The sequence below is a fragment of the Zootoca vivipara genome, chromosome 10, assembly GCF_965207765.1.
Source record: "Zootoca vivipara chromosome 10, rZooViv2.hap1.1, whole genome shotgun sequence".
Taxonomy (NCBI): domain Eukaryota; kingdom Metazoa; phylum Chordata; class Lepidosauria; order Squamata; family Lacertidae; genus Zootoca; species Zootoca vivipara.
The window spans coordinates 61,904,686-61,922,699 of record NC_142593.1 but is presented as its reverse complement, the minus strand read 5'-3'; the positions used below and the strand labels follow the sequence as shown (position 1 = coordinate 61,922,699).

Below are 18,014 nucleotides of genomic sequence, written 5' to 3'. Positions count from 1 at the left end.
ATCAATATTGAGTGGAATTTCATGACAAGAAGGAAGTCTCTTGGCAGCCGTTGCATAGACAAGGCACCCGGCCAATTCCTGAAAACCAACACTTTGACCTAGCAAGGAGCAATTGCCAAGAAACCACCAGGAGGCAGGCAGCAGGATCCCACCCCTGCACCCCCGGTGAGGAAGCTGGGGACAAGTGCCGAGGGAATGACTCGCCAGGCGACAGCAGACTTCTTCACACGGAACACAGGTAGCTTACAAAATTGCTGCCACTGGCTGTGGCAACGATCCCCAGCTGAGATGGCTTTAAAAGGGAGGACCAGGCACACACATGGAGGAATAAGGCTGCAGTGCAGATGGTTGCTAAGCTCCCTCAGGAGGTGGCAGGATGCTTCGGAGGACCAGGTGCTGGGGAACGCAACGGCTGGGAGACAACGTGTTGGCTGCTGTGGGGATCATCACCCTCCATTTGGGGTTCTGGTGGGAAGTGTCTCACCTTGGAGATGGAGACACTCTTTGGGCAGGGGGGATCCTGCCAGCGCAGGACGAGAGGCTAAGCAACTGGGGGCTCTCCCCAGGACCACCCCTTTTGCAGCAAAGGCTGCTCCATGAAGGTTCAAGGAACAGGCCCCGAGGACCGCTGGAGCCCGGTGTGCCCCTGCAACAGGGGAAGTCCAGTGAGAGGGGCTGGAGGCAGGAGGTGCTGCTAAAAGGTCCTTTATTAAAGGTTACACTGACCGCTTCCTGCCACAGTGGCACATTAAACAGGGATTAAAAACCGCAACAGTAATAATTGTCGTGATCCAAAGAGCGGTTTTATCTTACATCCATTGACAACAACTACACGGCATCTAAAAGCAGGTCTGAGAAATACAAGGTCTGTTATTATACAGCTGTACAAGTGCCAAGAGGAAAAAAAATAGAAAAACAACCCCCCCCAATATACAAATAGAATCCCCCCTCAACATGCGGCTCTGGGGTGTTTCTTTGAGGGCCTACAGCACACGGAGGGCGAGGGCCGGGTCATCCACCTTGGCAGTCGGCAGCTTGGCTTCTTCCTGTACGGTTCCTAGTGCAAAGTTTTTTTCCGGTGGGTGGGTGTGTTCATGATGGTTGCACCAGGAAAACCTCTCCCTCCCTGCACGGCCCAACAGCAACACTTGGGGGGGGGGAGAGAAGGGAGGGGGGAGAAGAGAGTCCCAGGACAAAGACTTGGCGCAGAAACAGAAGAGGATGGAGAATAAGGCAGCCCTGAGAGAGAGGATGGTGCTCAGGTGGGCAAAGGGGGGATTTTTGGTCAGTGTTGTGCTTGTCTGGGGTGGGGGGCAGCGGACAGTGAAGCTCCTGCAGCCGCCTCCTGCTTCCACTCAGACCCAGGCTCTGGGCAAAACACAGCTGACCTTGGGCATTCCTGCCCACCCAAAACCAGCAAAGGCTTCAGGCTGGACTCCCCAGGTTGGACTCCCCACCTCTTGCCCCCCACAGGATGCAAGGAATCAGCCTGGAACAAACAGCTGCTAACCTTCCTCCTTGAAATCTCCTCTGCAGAACGTGGACACCCCCCCCAACCCCTCAGGCTAGGAGTGTCTGGCCCACCTTGGCTTCGTCTTCCATGCCTGCCCACGCAAGAGAATAACGTTCCTTGCTCCGCAGCGCCAACCCCAGAGGAGTAGCCATGACGGAGGCAGGCACCCCGAGTCAAAGTCCTCCCACCCACCCCTGGCTCCTATTCTCTGCCTTCTGCTGAGGGTCCAGACAGGTCTCCTGCGGCAGCAAAGGGGCCGACTGAGACGCGAGGAGAGCCGGCGGCTGCGCTTTCCGCACATGTTGGCATCGGGCACCCAAGAAGGGTGGAAACGCAGGACGGCTCAGCTCCCTTCCTCCGTGGAGCGCGACTCTGACTTCAGCTTGACGAACTCCTTGGCCACTTCATCGTTGGTCCTTTGCGAGAGGATCCTCAGGACCGTCAGCCCCGTGTCATCCATGTGGACCCTCCGCCCCAATGGGCACCAGCAGGCACAGCTGCCCTTGTCTGCCACGTCCCGGAGCTGCATCACGGCGATGCCCAGCACGCGGTCCTCGCGGGCAAAGCAGTAGTCCTTCACGCACACCTGCAGCTCGTAGGCATCCGGCCCATCCTCATTCCCCAGGATGCTGCAAGAGAGCGAGGGGAAGCCCCATTAAAACTCTGGCAGGGAGACCAGGATCCCCCACCCCCCCAGTGGAAAAAGTCCTTAGGGAAGTTGGCATCTTCCTCCTGAGCTCCCTAGCCTTGCTCCTGCCAGGAGTTCTCCTGCTTTGTCTCCCGTCATGTTCAGTTTTATCGCTTTGGTAAAGGCTAAGAAACAACATGCACATATTGCCAAGGCCACCCTATGCTTGCAGGGGGCGAGGCGAGGAGGCGAGGGAGATAAGGGCTGCGGGATTCCTGCAAGGCTCCCTCTGCGTGGCCTGATCTTGCACTCCCAGGCCAAGGGGCTGCTTGCCTGTCTCTTGGCCCAGTTGGGGAGAGGCTGGGAGGGAGAGGAGGGGACTTACAAGTGGAACGTCTCGTTGTACTTTGGGGCCCAGTTGTTGCTCTTTGACTTGGTGGTGAATTTCCGCTTCTTGTCACTCTGGTGCGGCCCAATCATGGTCACCTCCACGAAAGGGCGGAACATGCCCGAGGTCTGCCACTTCAGGTCGTTGGCTGCCACCACTGCGGGAGGAGAGAAAGAGGCTGGGGGAAAGGTCCGGCTCAGCCGCTCCACATCCTGTGGCCAAGCCAGAGAGGCTTCTTGCGGCAGAAGAGGGCAAAGGGGGGCTGGATGCAACAAGCAGCAACCCGAGAGACTGCCCAAGGCAGAAGCCCAGTCCCTCTTGCCCAGTTCTCATCAGAGCTTCTTCCTCGGCTGCTGGCTGGCCTCCCACAGACGCATCTTCCCCACATCACTGTCCTGACCAGGGAAAAGCTCTTTTTGCCATCTGGAAAGCCCCTGGACCAGTATATGGATCTGCAACTTTGGAGGCAGCCCAGCCTGTCCCAAAGGGCAGCTGGCCTCTCCAGAGCACTTGCAATGAAACCCAACCGCTGATCATCAGAGCAAGTTTCCGAGCCACGTCCACAAAACGCTGCTCCAAAAGGGGGTCCCGGCCCTGGTCAGTGACAGTCCTTCAAGCCTCTGGGGGAGATTGTGGGGGGAGAGCAAGGCGGGCAGCCTGTTCTGCTCAAAGGCTTCCTCAGTGCCCACCTGGATGACCAACTCTCCAGCACAGCGGCTGCGCTGACGTCTCAGGGGTTGCCAGCCCAAGAGGCCAGGCCTGTCTGCCATCCCATCCCACCAGAGGAGCGGTTTGTGTTTGGTTACCTTTCACCGTGACCTTGTGCTCCCCGGTGCCAGGGTGTGTGTACAAGTCGATCTGAATGGACACTTCACCCACGGGGTCGTCCACGCCTGAGCCTGGGGGGCGGAGAAAGAGAAAGAGCGCCACAGATGGCATTGGCATGTGGCTAGAGCTGGGGGTGGGGGGTGGGCAACCGCATCCCGTTGCCCAAAGACTCCCACCCCACGCCTCTGCTCTGGATTTGCCTCTTCCCCCAACGGAGAGCTCCCTCCTGCCTTGATGTTTTGAAGCCTAGTTCTCTGCTCTCTTCTTTGGACTGGATCCCTGCTCTCTTTCATCCAGCCCAAAGCACAGTCAGCCCAGCACTAGGCAGGGGGGCAGGGGGGCTGCCTCTTGCCCCGTGGAGGGGCTGCTGTTCCCCGGTCAAGAGCGCCTGCTGGCTGCGGATCCACAGCCCCCCTGGAGGCTTCTCCCTCCCGCTCCTCAGCAATGCTTCCCACCGCTGACGGGGAGGGGTGTGTCTCTCGAGGCATTTCAGCACCAAAGGGACACAGTCGAGACAGCAGGTGGGGGGGCACTGCGAAAGCAGGCAGCAGCGCTGGCTCAGAGAGCTGCCACACGCTCAACACTTTGGTTCCTGGAGATTGTCCCCTCAGACACATAATATGAAGGCAATGGCAGGGCCAGGGGGTGTTTTTTTGGGGGGTAGGCCTGCCAGGTGGCTAAAACAGGCCCTTTGGGGTGGCAGTTGTGTCTCTGCAAAGCAGAGTTTCCGATGCACATCCTTCACCTGGCGCTTTGGGTCTGGTGCGTCCGGATGAAATGCAGGCAGGGGCATTTTAAAGGCTCCTGCTGATTATGAAAGTGAGTAAGGTGGGAGGAGGATGTGCGGAAAGCAGTGGCGAAGCCTCAGGAGCAGAGAGAAGCTCAAACCTCACACTGCCTTTCACAGCCCCCGCTGGCTCCTGGGGAGCTTGAAGCCATCTTAACCATACAGACTCTTCCAAATTTGCAGGAAGAGCTGCAGCCAAAAGCCAAGCCTTCACCAGACTGTCCATCACAGTGTCGCAAGAGGCGCACTGTTCGCCTGGGGTCCAGCACTGAGCACCATTTCAGGCAGCTGCTCCACGGTGCACTCGGTGTATGCACAGAGGAGCCTTCTACCTTGCAAAGTGTGAAGCATCCTATTTCTCTCACCACGACGGCTGTTCAAACATCCAGAGCTGCAGACTTCTGCCATCAGGCTGGCAAAACTCCCCAGGGAGAGCACCAACCCCCCCCCCCCAAGGAGGGAGCCTGCGAGGTGCACGCCACAAGCTGCTACGAGACGAGTGATCCAGGAGGGGAGGAAAGGCCGGGGGCGCTAGAGGGGGGCAGAGAAAGGCCAACGGAGGGTGAGGGTGGGGGGCTCCAAAGCACAGCAGGTTTGCAGCCAACCAATGTTGTTATGGCAACATTGGCCTGGAACATACCCTTATCAGGACGGACATCCTCATTAGCCGTAAACCTAATCCCTTTCCCACCATGCACTGGGGCAAGCAGCAGGCAGGACGGAGAGAGAGAAGAGTTTGGTTACCACCCAGCCAAGATCACGACGCACAAACCCACCGGGGCAGAGGAGGCAGAACTGGCTGTGGAAATGAGCTCAGAGGGGAGGGGAGGGAGAGCATCAAGGGGGGGGGCTGGCACCCTGCAATGGGCTGCCTTGGGGGCCTGAGTTGGAGGAGGAGGAGGAGGAGGAAGTCTCCCTGCTCCAGAACCAGCCAGGAGCAACTGCTGCTCTGGCTGCAGAGAGGAGGGAAAGCTGGACCCTGGCCTTGCTCCTTCCGGCCCAGAGTCCCCTGGATGAGATGAAGGTGGGTGAAGATGGAGCTCATTTGCTGATCGCTCACTTCTCAGCCCCTGAACAAAGCAGAGCCCCACAGCTGGGACTTCCAGTCAAGCCCTGGGGGGCTGGTACAGGGGCGTAGGAAGGGGGTGCGGGGTATGTGTGGGGTGCAGCCCACCCTGCGTGTCACTCCTGAGAGGGTGACAAAATGGCACACTGTGGCGGGGGGGGGGGCGGCACTTACTGGGGGGCCTGGCCTGCAGCACGCCCGAGCCACGCGTCTCTCCTGGGAGCAATGCGGTGGATCGGGCCCCCGTGCTGCCCGAAACGGCAGCGTGGGGTTTGCATCCACCAGGCAGACTCTCTGGGCGGATTGCCCCGCCCCCGCTGCTCTGGGTGCTGGAGCAGCTAGATATGGCCCTGGGCTGGTGTCCTGTTCCAATTTGGGGCAGCCCAGGCCAGGCTGGGTCTCTCACCCTTTCATTTGGCCTCGAGTCAAAGCAGCAGCAGCAGCCTCTCCCCTCGTCCTCCAGGCGGGAGCCAGAGGCAAAGGCAGCTGCAGAGGTGAGCTGAAGGAGGTCAGGCATGCACCCTTAGGAGAATGGGGAGCATCAAAGGACCCCTTTATGGTGCAAAGCTGGTGCAGGAGTGGCCCAAGGCACCTTTCTTACCCCCAGCAGAGGCACCACACGCTTCAAAGGGGGTCCATCCTCCCCCCCCCCACTTTGGACTGAGGGGCCCCTCTTGGACACTTTGCTGCTTCCTTGGCGTTTCCAGGAAGAAAGAGCTCTTGGCTTGCTTGTGCACTCGGGCCGACCCCATCCCAGACAAGAAGCGCACAAGGGCCTGGGAATCAGCTCCAGGGGCCACACAGCTGGCTCTGCCAGGACGGGGCAGCAGCCAGGGACCACCCAAAACTACCCCCCAGGGGCATCAACAGGGAAGACAATGTGGGCACATGTTCTCTCTCTCTCTCTCTCTCTCTGCTTTTCCAGGGTTCAGCTGAGCTCACGCCCTGGACCAGAACATCGCCGTGCACGACCTGCTCTGGTGAGCACATGGCCCTTTGCGGAAGGGCGCAAAGAGGCAACCTCATGGAGCCTCCGCTGCCTCTTCCTCCGTCTGAATGAGTCTCGCACTCGTGCAGGATCCTCACCTTGTGCCGTCTGCGTCTGCACAAAGGTCTTGATGAGAGTGTCGGTAGTTTGCGTGTAGAGGGAGAGCGCATAGCGCAGAGACTGCAGGTCCGAGCTCTTCTCCAGGAAGGTCTTCTTCAGGCCGCTTCCCCCAGCGTGGAAATATTGCTATAGGAAAGAGGCAGTTGGGGGAGGGGTCATGATGGCTGGGGGCTCTTTGGGGGGGCCCCTGTGTCGTCCCACCAGGCATCGTCACAAGCAGCTCACAACACAAACTAAGGAACATGAATTAATGACGTCTTTGGTTTATAGAAAGTAGTTTTGTTGGGTGCTACATCGGAGGGGATGAATTGAATAACATTTATATATTGCTGACAGACCAAGAATCGGAAGCTCCTTGTTCTCTTAACTTTAACTCCCCCCCCCTTCTCCTCCCTTACTCTCTCTTTCATTATTTCCCCTCTCTCTCCCCTTTCTCCCTCCTTATTCCTTCTCTTGAGCTCTCAATTTGTTTTTGCCTCAATTTGTTTTCTTCTCTTTAGGGTTTGGGTCTTTACTTAGATTAACATTTTGGTTTTGATTAAAAAAAAAGAAATTGGATAATAATCCTCGTATCCCTTTCCCCAAATTCTAATAAAAAATTATTTAAAAGGCTGGAATCCCTGGCGGGGGGGGGGGGCGGCTGCCTGAATTAAACGGACCCTTCCGAGCCCTTCAATGCTACAGACATTTTCTCCTGCAGTCTTTGTGGGATTTACAAGGAAGGAGGCCTCACTGCCTCTTCTCTCTGCCTCTGGATGAGGCCTTGCTCACCAAAAAGTAGACTCCTTCCTCCCCTTTTGGCCCATACATGTCAGAGGCAGAAGGAAGAAGCAGCCAGGGACACACCCAGGGGTCCACTTGCCCTGCTCCTTTGGCCACAGGGGGTGGGGACCCCCAGCTGGCTCTCCCCCAGGCCCACAAAGGAGACTCCGGAACCAAGTGCCCCAAAAGATGGAAGGAGGAAGAGCTTCTCTCTCGGATAGAAGAAAACCTAGTGCATTCTCTGTCTTACAGCCATTTCCCTTGTGGACTGAGAAAACAGCAAAAACAATTATTGCTCTTAAATTGGCCTGCAATCTATAATAAAATAATAATATTATTATTATTACTTACACCCTGCCCATCTGACTGGGTTTCGCCAACTACTCTGGGTGGCTCCCAATGGAATATTAAAAATAGAATCAAACATTAAAAACTTCCTCAAACAGGGTTGCCTTCAGATGTCTTCTAAGAGTTAGGTAGATGTTTATTTCCTTGACATCTGATGGGAGGGTATTCCACAGGGTGGGCACCACTACCAATAAGGCCCTCTGCCTGCTTCCCTGTAGCTTCACTTCTTGCAGTGAGGGAACTGCCAGAAGGCCCTTGGCACTGGACCTCAGTGTCCGGGCTGAATGGTGGGGGTGGAGGTATACTGGACCGAGGCCGTTTAGGGCTTTAAAGGTCAGCACCAACACTTTGAATTGTGTTTGGAAATGTCCTGGGAGCCAATGCACAGGACTGGTGTTATATGGTATTGGCAGCCATCCCAGTCACCAGTCTAGCTGCTGCATTCTGGATTAATTGCAGTTTCCGGGTCACCTTCAAAAATAGCCCCACGTAGAGCGCATTGCAGTAGTCCAAGCGGGAGATAACCAGAGCATGCACCACTCTGGCAAGACAGTCTGCGGGCAGGTAGGGTCTCAGCCTGCGTACCAGATGGAGCTGGTAGACAGCTGCCCTGGATACAGCCCCAGAGGTTCTGGCACTAGCCAACATCCCCACCCCCTGGGCAGGTGAGCCACAACTGCTGAGCTTCCTGCTCTCCCTGGAATTCATAGAATCACAGAACTGCAGAGTTGGAAGGGACCCCCAAGGGTCATCTAGTCCAACAGAGGTGGCGGGGTGTGTGTGTGTCACTGACCTTAATGGTGTCTAGAGCCAGTTCCAGCACCGCACACTGCTTTGGGGTGAGACTTCGCGTTTCCTCCCTGACCATGTGATCCTGAAACAGAAGATGGCAAGATTAGGGCTGGGTTTTTTTTTGGGGGGGGGGAGTCCTTAAATGATAAGGAGCCAAAAGGGAAGGCAAGCGTAGGGGTGGGTCAGGGAATCTAGTGGCAGGGGACTTTTGCTGTGAGAAGCCTATGAAGAGACACATGACAGAAAGACGAGCTGAGCAGAGGGAGTGGGAATGTCTCTGGAGACTTATAGAAGCTCATATGGGAGAGGAGGTGGAGGGGACAACACACACACCAGCTGCAAGAAAGAAAACACTGCACAAAGGTCTCCCGGAAGAATCCTAGAGCTGGAAGGGACCCCGGGGGCCATCTAGTCCAACCCCCTGAAGGTGGGGCTCAAACTCACAACCCTGAATTTAAGAGTCTCATGCTTGGCCAACTGAGCTATCCCAGCAGAGACCCCGGCCCAGCCCCTTCCCCTGCCAAGCCTCTCAGCCCCGGCACATTTGGAGCCCCCCTCTCCCGTCCCACCGTTGGGAAGGGCCCCCCATTGAGGCACGAGGGCTTCATTCTTGCAGGGACGGCAGGCGGAGAGATAGCATGACGGCCTGCGGTCAAGCATCATGCGCTGAGAGCCAAGGCAAAACCCAGCTGGCGCCTGGGCAGGGACTCAAGACAGGCACTGGCCATGGCTATGACAACAGTGGCAAGACGCACAACGGGACATAACGGCATTCTGCGGGAGACGCAAGCAGACAGCAACAGTCACAGGCAGGGCAGGCGGGGGGCGGAGGGGCATGCGCTAGCGGTTACACCCCCCCCAATACCTTCAGCTTCGACAAGTGTCCCAGTTCTTTAGCGGCGCTGAAAATCAGCGGGGTCCCCTGCGGGCGTGACGAGCAAGAGAGGAAAGATAAGACAGGAGGAGCAGAAGGTTACACCCCGGATTCTGAGCAGGCCGAGGCAGCCAGCGTGGGCCCTGGTTGAGGAAGGCAGGCTGCTTCATGGGGAAAACAAGGCGAAGGTGGGCAGCCTTCATGGGTCACACCAATACAGTAGGGAAGAGGGATCGGGAGGCCTCAAAGGCTTTGCGTCGAGCGGAACATGCTGGCTTGTCAATGGAAGGAGAGGCGCTTGCTGGGGAAGCCCCACTTATCTTGGCTGAGCCACCAAACAACCATCTTGCCCCCCCCCCCCGTATTGGGGGGCTGGGACGGGGCAATCTTCAAGATACATAGAAGGGAATGTAGCCAGCTCAGAGTAGAGACAGGGCTACTTTCCCACCTAAGTAACCTCCCAGGGGCCGTATCCAGGATCAATGTGGGCAGGTCAACAAGTGCAAATATTATTGTTGTACTGCAGGAGCGCTTCTACACACACAGCCTCCTCCGCCCTCCATCTGGGCAACCCAGAGGCATCATCAAGGTTCGAGAATGGGCAGAAATGTCCAAGGCGGGTCTGAAGCAGGGCTGGCCAGAGTCCAGGAAGAAGGCAGAGAGGCCTCTGACCCACAGAGGGTCCTCACCCCTGGCTGAGAGGCTATCTGCATGCTCCTCCTTCCGCTAAAGCCCCTCACTCCTAAGGAAGACCCAGGGCTCAGCTGGAAGGATGGGATACAAGGCCGGTGTGGTCAGGCTCCAGTAGAAACCAAAAAAGGGGAAAACTTCACTTCCAAGCCAGTAGAAACTGCCCTGGTCTGTTCACCGTCGCCCCTCGGCTCCGAAGACCTTGCCACTAGTCAGCCTTGGGGATGTCGTGCTGGCTTGGTCATGGTGGCCCCTTGAGGTCCCTGGGGGAAGCGAGGCTCTTTCTCCCGCAAAGAACCCTCCTCCCCACCCATCTGCTGTGCTCATGGGGAAAGGGCCAGTCGACAGCACTCTGATTTAGTGTTTCCAGGCCCCTTTGTGCCACAAACCCATGACCAGGCGCATATGGAGGAACATGCACACACACACACACACACACACACACACACACACACACACCCCAGCCTCAGCCTAGAATCAAACTGGGCACAGCAAAGAGCCAGCTGGGAATCCGGCTCTTGCAGAGGCACGAGGGAACCCGGCGTGGAACCAAAACGGTGACCAGGTTCCGGAATGCCTGCAAACGCCACCTTGGTAGTCAGGATAACCCTGGGGCTGATGGTCATTTGCTGCAGGAATGAGCTCACTTCTGTTCACCTGCTTCGGAGCTCGGAAGCCTGAGTTTTGGTTCCGCTGGTGGGAGAAGCAAGGCTTCTTGCGCTCCCTGGTCTGAGAGATGGAGGAGAGCTGGGAAGGAGCCTCCAAGCCGGGGGCAAGTTAACTGGGCTCCTGGGGCCAGCTTCCATAGTTTGCTTTTGTGTAAATGCTTTCCCGGGTGCTGACAAGTTGTGGCAACCGCTTGCCTCTTCAGGGTCCGCGCTGAGTCTGGCTCTGCAGTCTGTGTTGTACACTGGCCTGTTCTCCTAATAAAGAGCTAGAACGGATCCCTCTGGTGTTTTTGACCTCCTCTGGTATCCCTGCCCCAAACCACTTGTGCAGGATTTCCTCCTGTGGATCAGGGCAGTCCCTCCACCCTTGGCCGCCATCGCTGACTGCAGACCTCAGCTCTTCCTCCCACCATGGCAAACGCACCACAGAAAGACGTGTGTCTTCCATCCACCCGCAGGCCAGTTGTGCTTCCCAGGGCACAAGATTTCATCAGGCTCTAGGGAACTAGCAGCCGGTTGGCATCCACGGCCCCTGACCCAGAGTCCGATGGGCTTCTGGCCTCCAGGCATGGAGACTTCCCTCAGTTTCTACAGCACCAAAGTCGATGGGCTGAGCAGTCTCCTGGCTGCAGTTGCCTGGCGCTCCCTCTTCTCCCTCGGGGCACCTGGCTGCTCCTGTGACTGTGCTAGAAGCACCAGGCACACCCAAGACAGGCTCCACTGCCCTCCGGAGGGAACCGGTCTCTGGCCAGGCTGCACCACCTTTCTCTTATCAGCCTTAAAGCTTTCCATGTTCCATGGCAGGCACAGCGTGGGCACAGGGCTGCTGAAAGCGGGCTTTGCAAAATGTTCCTGTTTGTTCGCGTTAATGGCCGCTACAAGGCTGGGTGAAAATTGCCCTCCCCACGCCAGGCAAGAGAGAAGAAAGATTTCAAAGGACGGGGGCACAAAGAAAGGTCTCCTGGCTGCCCCATGCAACTCTCCAGCCCCTGTACCAGTGGGGTGGGGGCTTTCCTTGGCACCGCACTCCAGGAGGCAATGGGTGGCTCCTTGGAGGAACACAATGTGGCACTTGCTGCCACTGCCCATGGCAATTTGGACCCCTTTCTCTCTGGGTCCATTCTGTTCCGCGGAGTGGGGGGGGCAGGCTTTGTGCAGAGAAGAGGCTGGTGGGCCACTTTCCTTCCCCTCCTGGGAGCTTCAAAGGGTTTCTGCAGCCAGGCCCCCACCCCCCGCTTGACGCGCCTCCCCTCCCGCTTCGTCTCACTTCCTTCTTTCTTTCTGAAAAGGCTGGTTGCGGCCTGCCACTGGGCTTGCCCCGCAGACAGCCTGACCCAGCCATTTTCACAGCTCCACTTAAAGCTCTTCATTGCGGGGCCTGTGAGGAGCACACAAAGGCGGGCAGGGCTTCTCCTCCTGTTTCGCAAGCCACACAAGCCCACGCAGCAGCAGCAGCAGTAGGAGCGCTGATTGCTCACAGCCTTAAAGGAAGCCCAACCTCCAAGCTGGCTCACCAGCCCTTCTGCTGCCCCTCTGCATGGGCAGAAGCAGACTCAGGGCAGCCCAGGTGGGAGCAGGCTGAAGGAGGAAGCATCCGGGGGGAGGAAGGTCCCACCTCCCTGGCTGTGCCTGAACGTGGCTCCTTCTGGAGCCCCCTCTCCTCACACTCAGACCTGCTCCTTCCTTTCCATCTGGACCAAACACCCCTGGGCTGGTTCAGACCCCCTCCTTCTCCCCCCCCAGCCACTCAGCTCTTTGCTTATACTTAAAAATGTACTACCTCTGTTCTCTCTTCACCTGGCAGCTGTTGGGGGGTGGGTGAAGGAAGGGGACAACTGCAAAGACCAACAAGGGCAGCCAAGATTGGCAAAAGGCAAGAGAGGCAGTGTTACCTGGTGGTTAGAGTGTCAGACCAGGACCTGGGAGAGATCAGGGCTCAAACCCCTACTCCCAGCTTGACCTCCTTGGGGCAAAGGGAGGGGAGGAAGAGGATTACCGTGTTGTCCGAGAGAGGCGGCAGCACGATGATCTTCTCCAGGGTGTTCATGACCACCCTCCAGAGATCCTTCAGCACCCGCTTCAGCACCGTCTTCTCACACACATCCGCAAAGAGCGTCAGGCTGCAGGGGGAGAGCAGAGGGTGAGGTTCAAGCAAGAGGATCTCAGCAGGACAAAAGGATCCTGGAATTCCCCCTGGCTTTGGCCAGGTACCCACAAGTGCCTGGCCAGAACCAAAGGTCAGTCCAGCCTGCGTTTGGTCTTCTCCAGCTGACCCCCTTGGCTGGACGCAACCAGCCACAGGGCAGCTGTCGCCATGCCTCGAGGTCTGGCCAGGCCAACGGCCGCTGCTTCCAGCTCTCAGGGAAGCTTTTGTAATTCACTCTGGGCCACTTTAAAAGTCCTTCTGCCTCAAGCTGGGACTGGCAGAGAAACCTAGAAGGGGGGGGGTTCTTCCACAGAAGCAGCTCCCCCACTCATTTCCCAGCCGTGGGCTCAAGCTGAGGATGCTCTTCATAGACAGCCCCCCGTCTATCCCTTCTGGTGCGGATCCACTTGGTGCCCTTACTTTCCATCCAGGAAGTCCATCAAGGGCCTGAGGACGTTGTCTGCATCTTGGGCCACCACATTTGGAGGGGCATTCCCCGGCCCTTTCACCTGGCAGAGGATATCCGACATCTGCTTGACGCAATCGTCGATCCGTGCCTGGAAACTAGAGGCGAGAAGGGACAAGGTCACTCTGGGCGCGGCACTTACGGGCCCCTCCCTCCTTTGCAGGCTGATGCCACCTGCTTGGGGGCCAAGTCTGCCTGTGCAGGAAGGAAAACGGGACGAGCCTTCAAGGCACAGGACTCAGCAGCAGCACCCTAACATGAGCCTGGCCCACCTCACCGCAGGCAGCTCATGGGTCAGGCCATTTATGCTCCCAGAAATTCAAGCACCCCCTCCCCCCCCTACACTTCTCAGGCATAGGGAGGATATGTGGTTATCTTTGGAAAGAAACCAGGCCAGGATGCTCTCTCCTACCCACTGAGCTGGCAGAACGCAGAACAAGGAAACGCAGGAGCAGCAGCAGAGGAGGAAAAGGAAAGTCCCCAGAGTTTAAAATGCCTCTGGTATTTGGTTGCCAGCGGAGGAGATACACATTCACTACTAGAAGGAAATAGTTTTACAGGACCTAAGAAATGGGCTTGTGTGCCCCAAATCCAAGCAAGGGATTTACCCCAACCTTAAAAAAATTTGGCTGGGCCCCTAAAACATGTGATCAGTTTCGATTCTGTATTCCAGAGGAGGAGCCCGACGTTGCCTTGTCAATAGAGGAGAGCACAGGCGAATGCCCTTATCTCCCAGCCCTCACTAAGCGCTTGTGTGCTGATAGCAGAGCTGCTAAGAGAGAGGCATGGCACTTTCTCTCCCTTAATGCAGCTGCCGCTTGCTAAAGCCGCCATATCGCCCTCTGAATGTTAAGAGAGAAATTGCACTCGATCAATGAGCCGGCAAGCAAAATCTGGCACTGATAGGACCCCAAGAATATGAACTCGCAACGGATTTCACAGTTCAGAGACTATTTCACTTTGAGCCAGGCGAGAAGTGCGTAAACATTTCTTGGTTCTTCGGTTACTTTCGTGCGTGAGGATTTGAGGATTAAAAAAAGGGAAAGAAGCAAACCCCAGGCCTCTTTTTCCATCTCGTGAAGCAGGCACAGAAGGGAGGCCACCCCCCTCCGCAACCCCTGGGCTGTTGGCACCCACCTGTTACCAAACACAGCGCTGAGCTCATCCAGCACGTTGTTCAGCTTCACCTGCAGCTCCTTGAGAGAGTCGCTGGCTTCTGGATCCAGCTATGGGCAGGAGGAAGGGAGGGAAGTGAGAAGCATCAGAGTATCCGTGCCCACTGCCTCCATCTAGGTCAATGGCCGGTTGGCTAGGAGGGTGGGTCTGTCTGTCGGTACTACCCTGGCGCGAGGAACTAGGAGCAAGCAACTCTGCAGCAGTGCCTGGTGGCTCCAAGAGTTTTCCCGCTTCTAACATCATGTGCCTGGCATCAGAAAGTCCTGCCTGGCAAAGGACGCAGCAAGCAAAAGACTGTCCGCAAGGCCACATCTCTCTGTCCCCCAGCAACTGCGGAGTTGAGGACAGCTCAGACCTGCCGAGCCAAACCAGCAAGACTCTCTTGGCGCCAACCTGTGTGGCAAACACAAGACTTGGGTCCCGACTCAGGGCTACACGCATTCACAGGACAATCGAGAGGGGAAAGAAAGGGGAAGGCACCCACAGATCCAACAGCAATGGGGGGAAGCCCATCAAGAAGGCAGCAGAGAGGGGACGCTGCCCTGGTTCTCGGGCGCTGCCTGGCTCTGCTCCCTTCCATGCTGCAAACACACCAAAATCCACTCAGCCATCCTGCCAGAGCCCTGTAGGCATTGCTGTACAGGCATACCTGTAGGCATTGCTGGTTTCTGGGCTCTGGGCCAACGACTGCCATTAAAAACAAGCACCAGCACCTTTTCAAGCTGGTTTGGAGTGTCTCTCTCAACAGAGGTGCTGTCAGTCTTTCCCAGGGATTATTGTTTTAAGTACACTTATTCTGCCTTTCCATTATATTCCAGGCAGGGTGGTGAGAGGCAGGAGCGCATCTGCAGAGACAGCACGTTGCAGCAACAAAAGGGACCCCAAATAGTTCAGCAAGTCCACCCCTGGCCTCTGCCTAATGCACCCCTGAGAGATGCTTTCCCACAAAACTTCGTGTGTGTGTGTGTGTGTGTGTGTGTGTGTGTGTGTGTGTGTAAAATATAAAATTTCCCTCCATTAAACATTGCCTTCCCTTCTACCCTTCCATGGTTTCCTCCATATAACAATTACTGCTGAATATTATAATCAAACCATACCTTCTTTTTCTCGTTTTATTCTCAATGTAACTTCACTATTGAATTTACTCTAAACCTGCTAGCGATTTAACCTGTTTATGATAGTTCTTCGTATAATCTGCAAACCATTTCCAATCCGCCTTGAATATTGTTTCATCCTAGTCTCTGATTCCGCCTCCTTGCTCTTGTTTTCAGAGTGTTTGCGAGAGCCTAAGGCTTCGGAAGTCGAGGCCTCCAGAGCTACGGCATAAAAGTCCTCAGTTTGAAGGGCGGCTCACCAACAGCCTGCTTGTCTCCAGTTGCAAAGGAGGGCAGAACTGCCGGATTCGGAATGGAGGGGGAGACAGACAAGGGGTTGCCATGGCAATGAGGCCGTGGCCAAACTGTGTCTCCATGGACCATAGCGGGAAGGAGGAGGATACTTTTTGGGGATCTGGGCTCAGTGCTCTTGAATAAGACCCTAGGACTGAGCGTGTTCCTTGCCCCCAAGAAAAAGGGAAGGTCTTTCCAGATGAACCAATGGGGCAGATTTCTAGTCACCTGAGCCCATGAGAGCATTGGACTCGCTTGGGGTCATGGGCAAATTTCAAAGTAGAATAATAATAATAATAATAATAATAATAATAATAATAATAGTTGCTAGTTTGGCCATAATTATTGCATTTAACAGCTGCTTCACCCAATGCTTTAATCCTAAATTCACACTTTATTTCCGCATGCAATCATCATAACCTGATGTGTTTTTCCTCCAACTGAAACGCTTTCGCTGCTTTTCTGCCGATGTACTTTGGATAAATTTTGCGAATGGGTTTCAGCCTCTGGTCAGATGACAACACAACCCTCTCGCCCACTGGGGCAAGTTAGCAGCCCTTAGAGAGCTTAATGTCACAAAGCCCCAAGATCGCACACAAGCGAATGCCCCTGTAGATGCTGGGGCTCTGGAGACTTCTCACCTGCCCTGGAAAGAGAGGGCTCCGAAAGTGAGTGCAGAGTGTCCTGTTTGCATGGGGCATCTCAGGACTCGGTCAGGTAGAAGCCCCACGCCTCCCTCCCCTCCTCCTCCTCCTCCCAGTTGCTGTAGGAAACTGGGCTGCAACCCTGCGGCAGAAGGCAAACTCCCCCTTTCCCTGGGAGGAGGAGGAGGTGAAGGAGGGAGCACGCAGAGCTGGCTGCTTAAAAAAGCCTCTCAGGATTCAACCAGCTGAAGCTGGTGTGTGTCGTGCCTTATTAAGGGAGCCAGTCTCATTACTGTGTGTGCGCCGAGGGAACGGCTGGCCCCCTGGCATGAGTCACGCTGCCCAGGAACAGGCAGGCACTGGGCAAGCGCAGCAAAGAGCGAGATTCCCTCCTTCCCGGCCCAAGCATCTTTCTTCCTATTCCACAGGGACAGCCCATAGCAAGATGCAGGCGGGCAGCCAGGGAGATCATCTCTCTCTCTTTTGAATTTTATTGAATTTACTTAAATATCTCTCAACTCAGCCAGCTTCAGCCACGCTGGCTAAAGTCAGGGAGGATGAACATCAGCTCTGCTTTAGGCTGGTCTCAACTCCCCACCTGCTCTTACACTGCTGGCGATGTGGTTGCTGTGGAATGACGTGGCTGTGCGAATGAAACACACCTAACACTAAACCATGGTTTGCCTAGCCAAAGTGCGGCTTCTCTGAATGTCCAAACCCAGCCCACCTCAATAACTGTGATTTACTTTCTGGTAACAAACCGAGATGTGATGCTGTGGTTTGTAAATGGCCCATCAACCATGTTTTAACTAAGATTTTACGTTATGTCTGAAACCAAAAGTCTTAACCGACTATGGTTTGCCCACCCCACGCTGGGCATGTGCTAAGCAACAGAGTCTCAAGGGAAGGAAAGAAGTTCTGGCTTCTCTGCTCAACTGTGAAACAACCTGTGGCTTGTTGAACAAACCATGGTTAAACTATGTGCTTATTGCATCCATTGTAAATAATACTACAGTGGTACCTCGGTTTAAGTACACAATTGGTTCCGGAAGTCTGTACTTAACCTGAAGCGTACTTAACCTGAAGCGAACGTTCCCATTGAAAGTAATGGAAAGTGGATTAATCCGTTCCAGACAGGTCCGCGGAGTACTTAAACTGAAAGTACTCAAACCGAGGCGTACTTAAACCGAGGTATGACTGTATTTATTGATGGCTCTTACACCTTAACATAGTCCAGTGTTCATTCGGCAGGAACACAAGGGAGAGTAAGGACTGATCCACACTTACCTTTGCCTGGCATTTTTCAGGCATGAGTCTGCACTTTAAAACCTTGATTGCTTTTTCTTTCGCCCTGGAACATTCCTCACAAAAACCTGCTCTTTAAAGATGAAACACAAGAAGCGGCAACTGGGTGCTTCCGTTCACTGCTGTTTGCTCCAATTCAGCAGTAAAGAGCGGGTTTTCATGAGGAAACATCTGGAGCAGGCATAGGAAAACTCGGCCCTCCAGATATTTTGGGACTACAACTCCCATCACCCCTGACCACTGGTCCTGTTAGCTAGGGATGATGGGAGTTGTAGGCCAAAACATCTGGAGGACTGCAGTTTGGGGATGCCTGCTCTGGAGCAAGAAAAAGAGTGCTCAGACATAAAACTTTAAAAAGGGGACAGTGTTTGAAAAGTGTGGAGGAAAAGAAAATGTTGATAAGCTCAGAAAGAGGCAGGCAGGCAAGCAGGCGGCAC

General features: G+C 55.4%; 1 protein-coding gene across 8 annotated transcripts in view; it reads right to left on the bottom strand.

Moving 5' to 3' along the window:
* Positions 1–689: 689 nt before the first annotated feature.
* The window catches only part of UNC13B (unc-13 homolog B), a 160,196-nt gene continuing 142,871 nt past the window's right edge, over positions 690–18,014 (bottom strand). For 5 of the 8 annotated variants that reach the window (XM_088652781.1, XM_035100685.3, XM_088652782.1 and 2 more), the window contains 9 exons: positions 14,202–14,290; positions 13,019–13,162; positions 12,449–12,572; positions 9,086–9,142; positions 8,222–8,302; positions 6,297–6,444; positions 3,336–3,428; positions 2,527–2,686; positions 690–2,142 (listed from right to left, as the gene is read on the bottom strand). In XM_088652781.1, coding sequence (XP_088508907.1) covers positions 1,857–2,142; positions 2,527–2,686; positions 3,336–3,428; positions 6,297–6,444; positions 8,222–8,302; positions 9,086–9,142; positions 12,449–12,572; positions 13,019–13,162; positions 14,202–14,290 — 1,182 coding nt within the window. In that variant the 3' untranslated portion in view covers positions 690–1,856. The remainder of the gene's footprint in view (positions 2,143–2,526; positions 2,687–3,335; positions 3,429–6,296; positions 6,445–8,221; positions 8,303–9,085; positions 9,143–12,448; positions 12,573–13,018; positions 13,163–14,201; positions 14,291–18,014) is intronic. The other 3 variants (XM_088652784.1, XM_088652783.1, XM_088652780.1) reach the window with 2 other exon arrangements.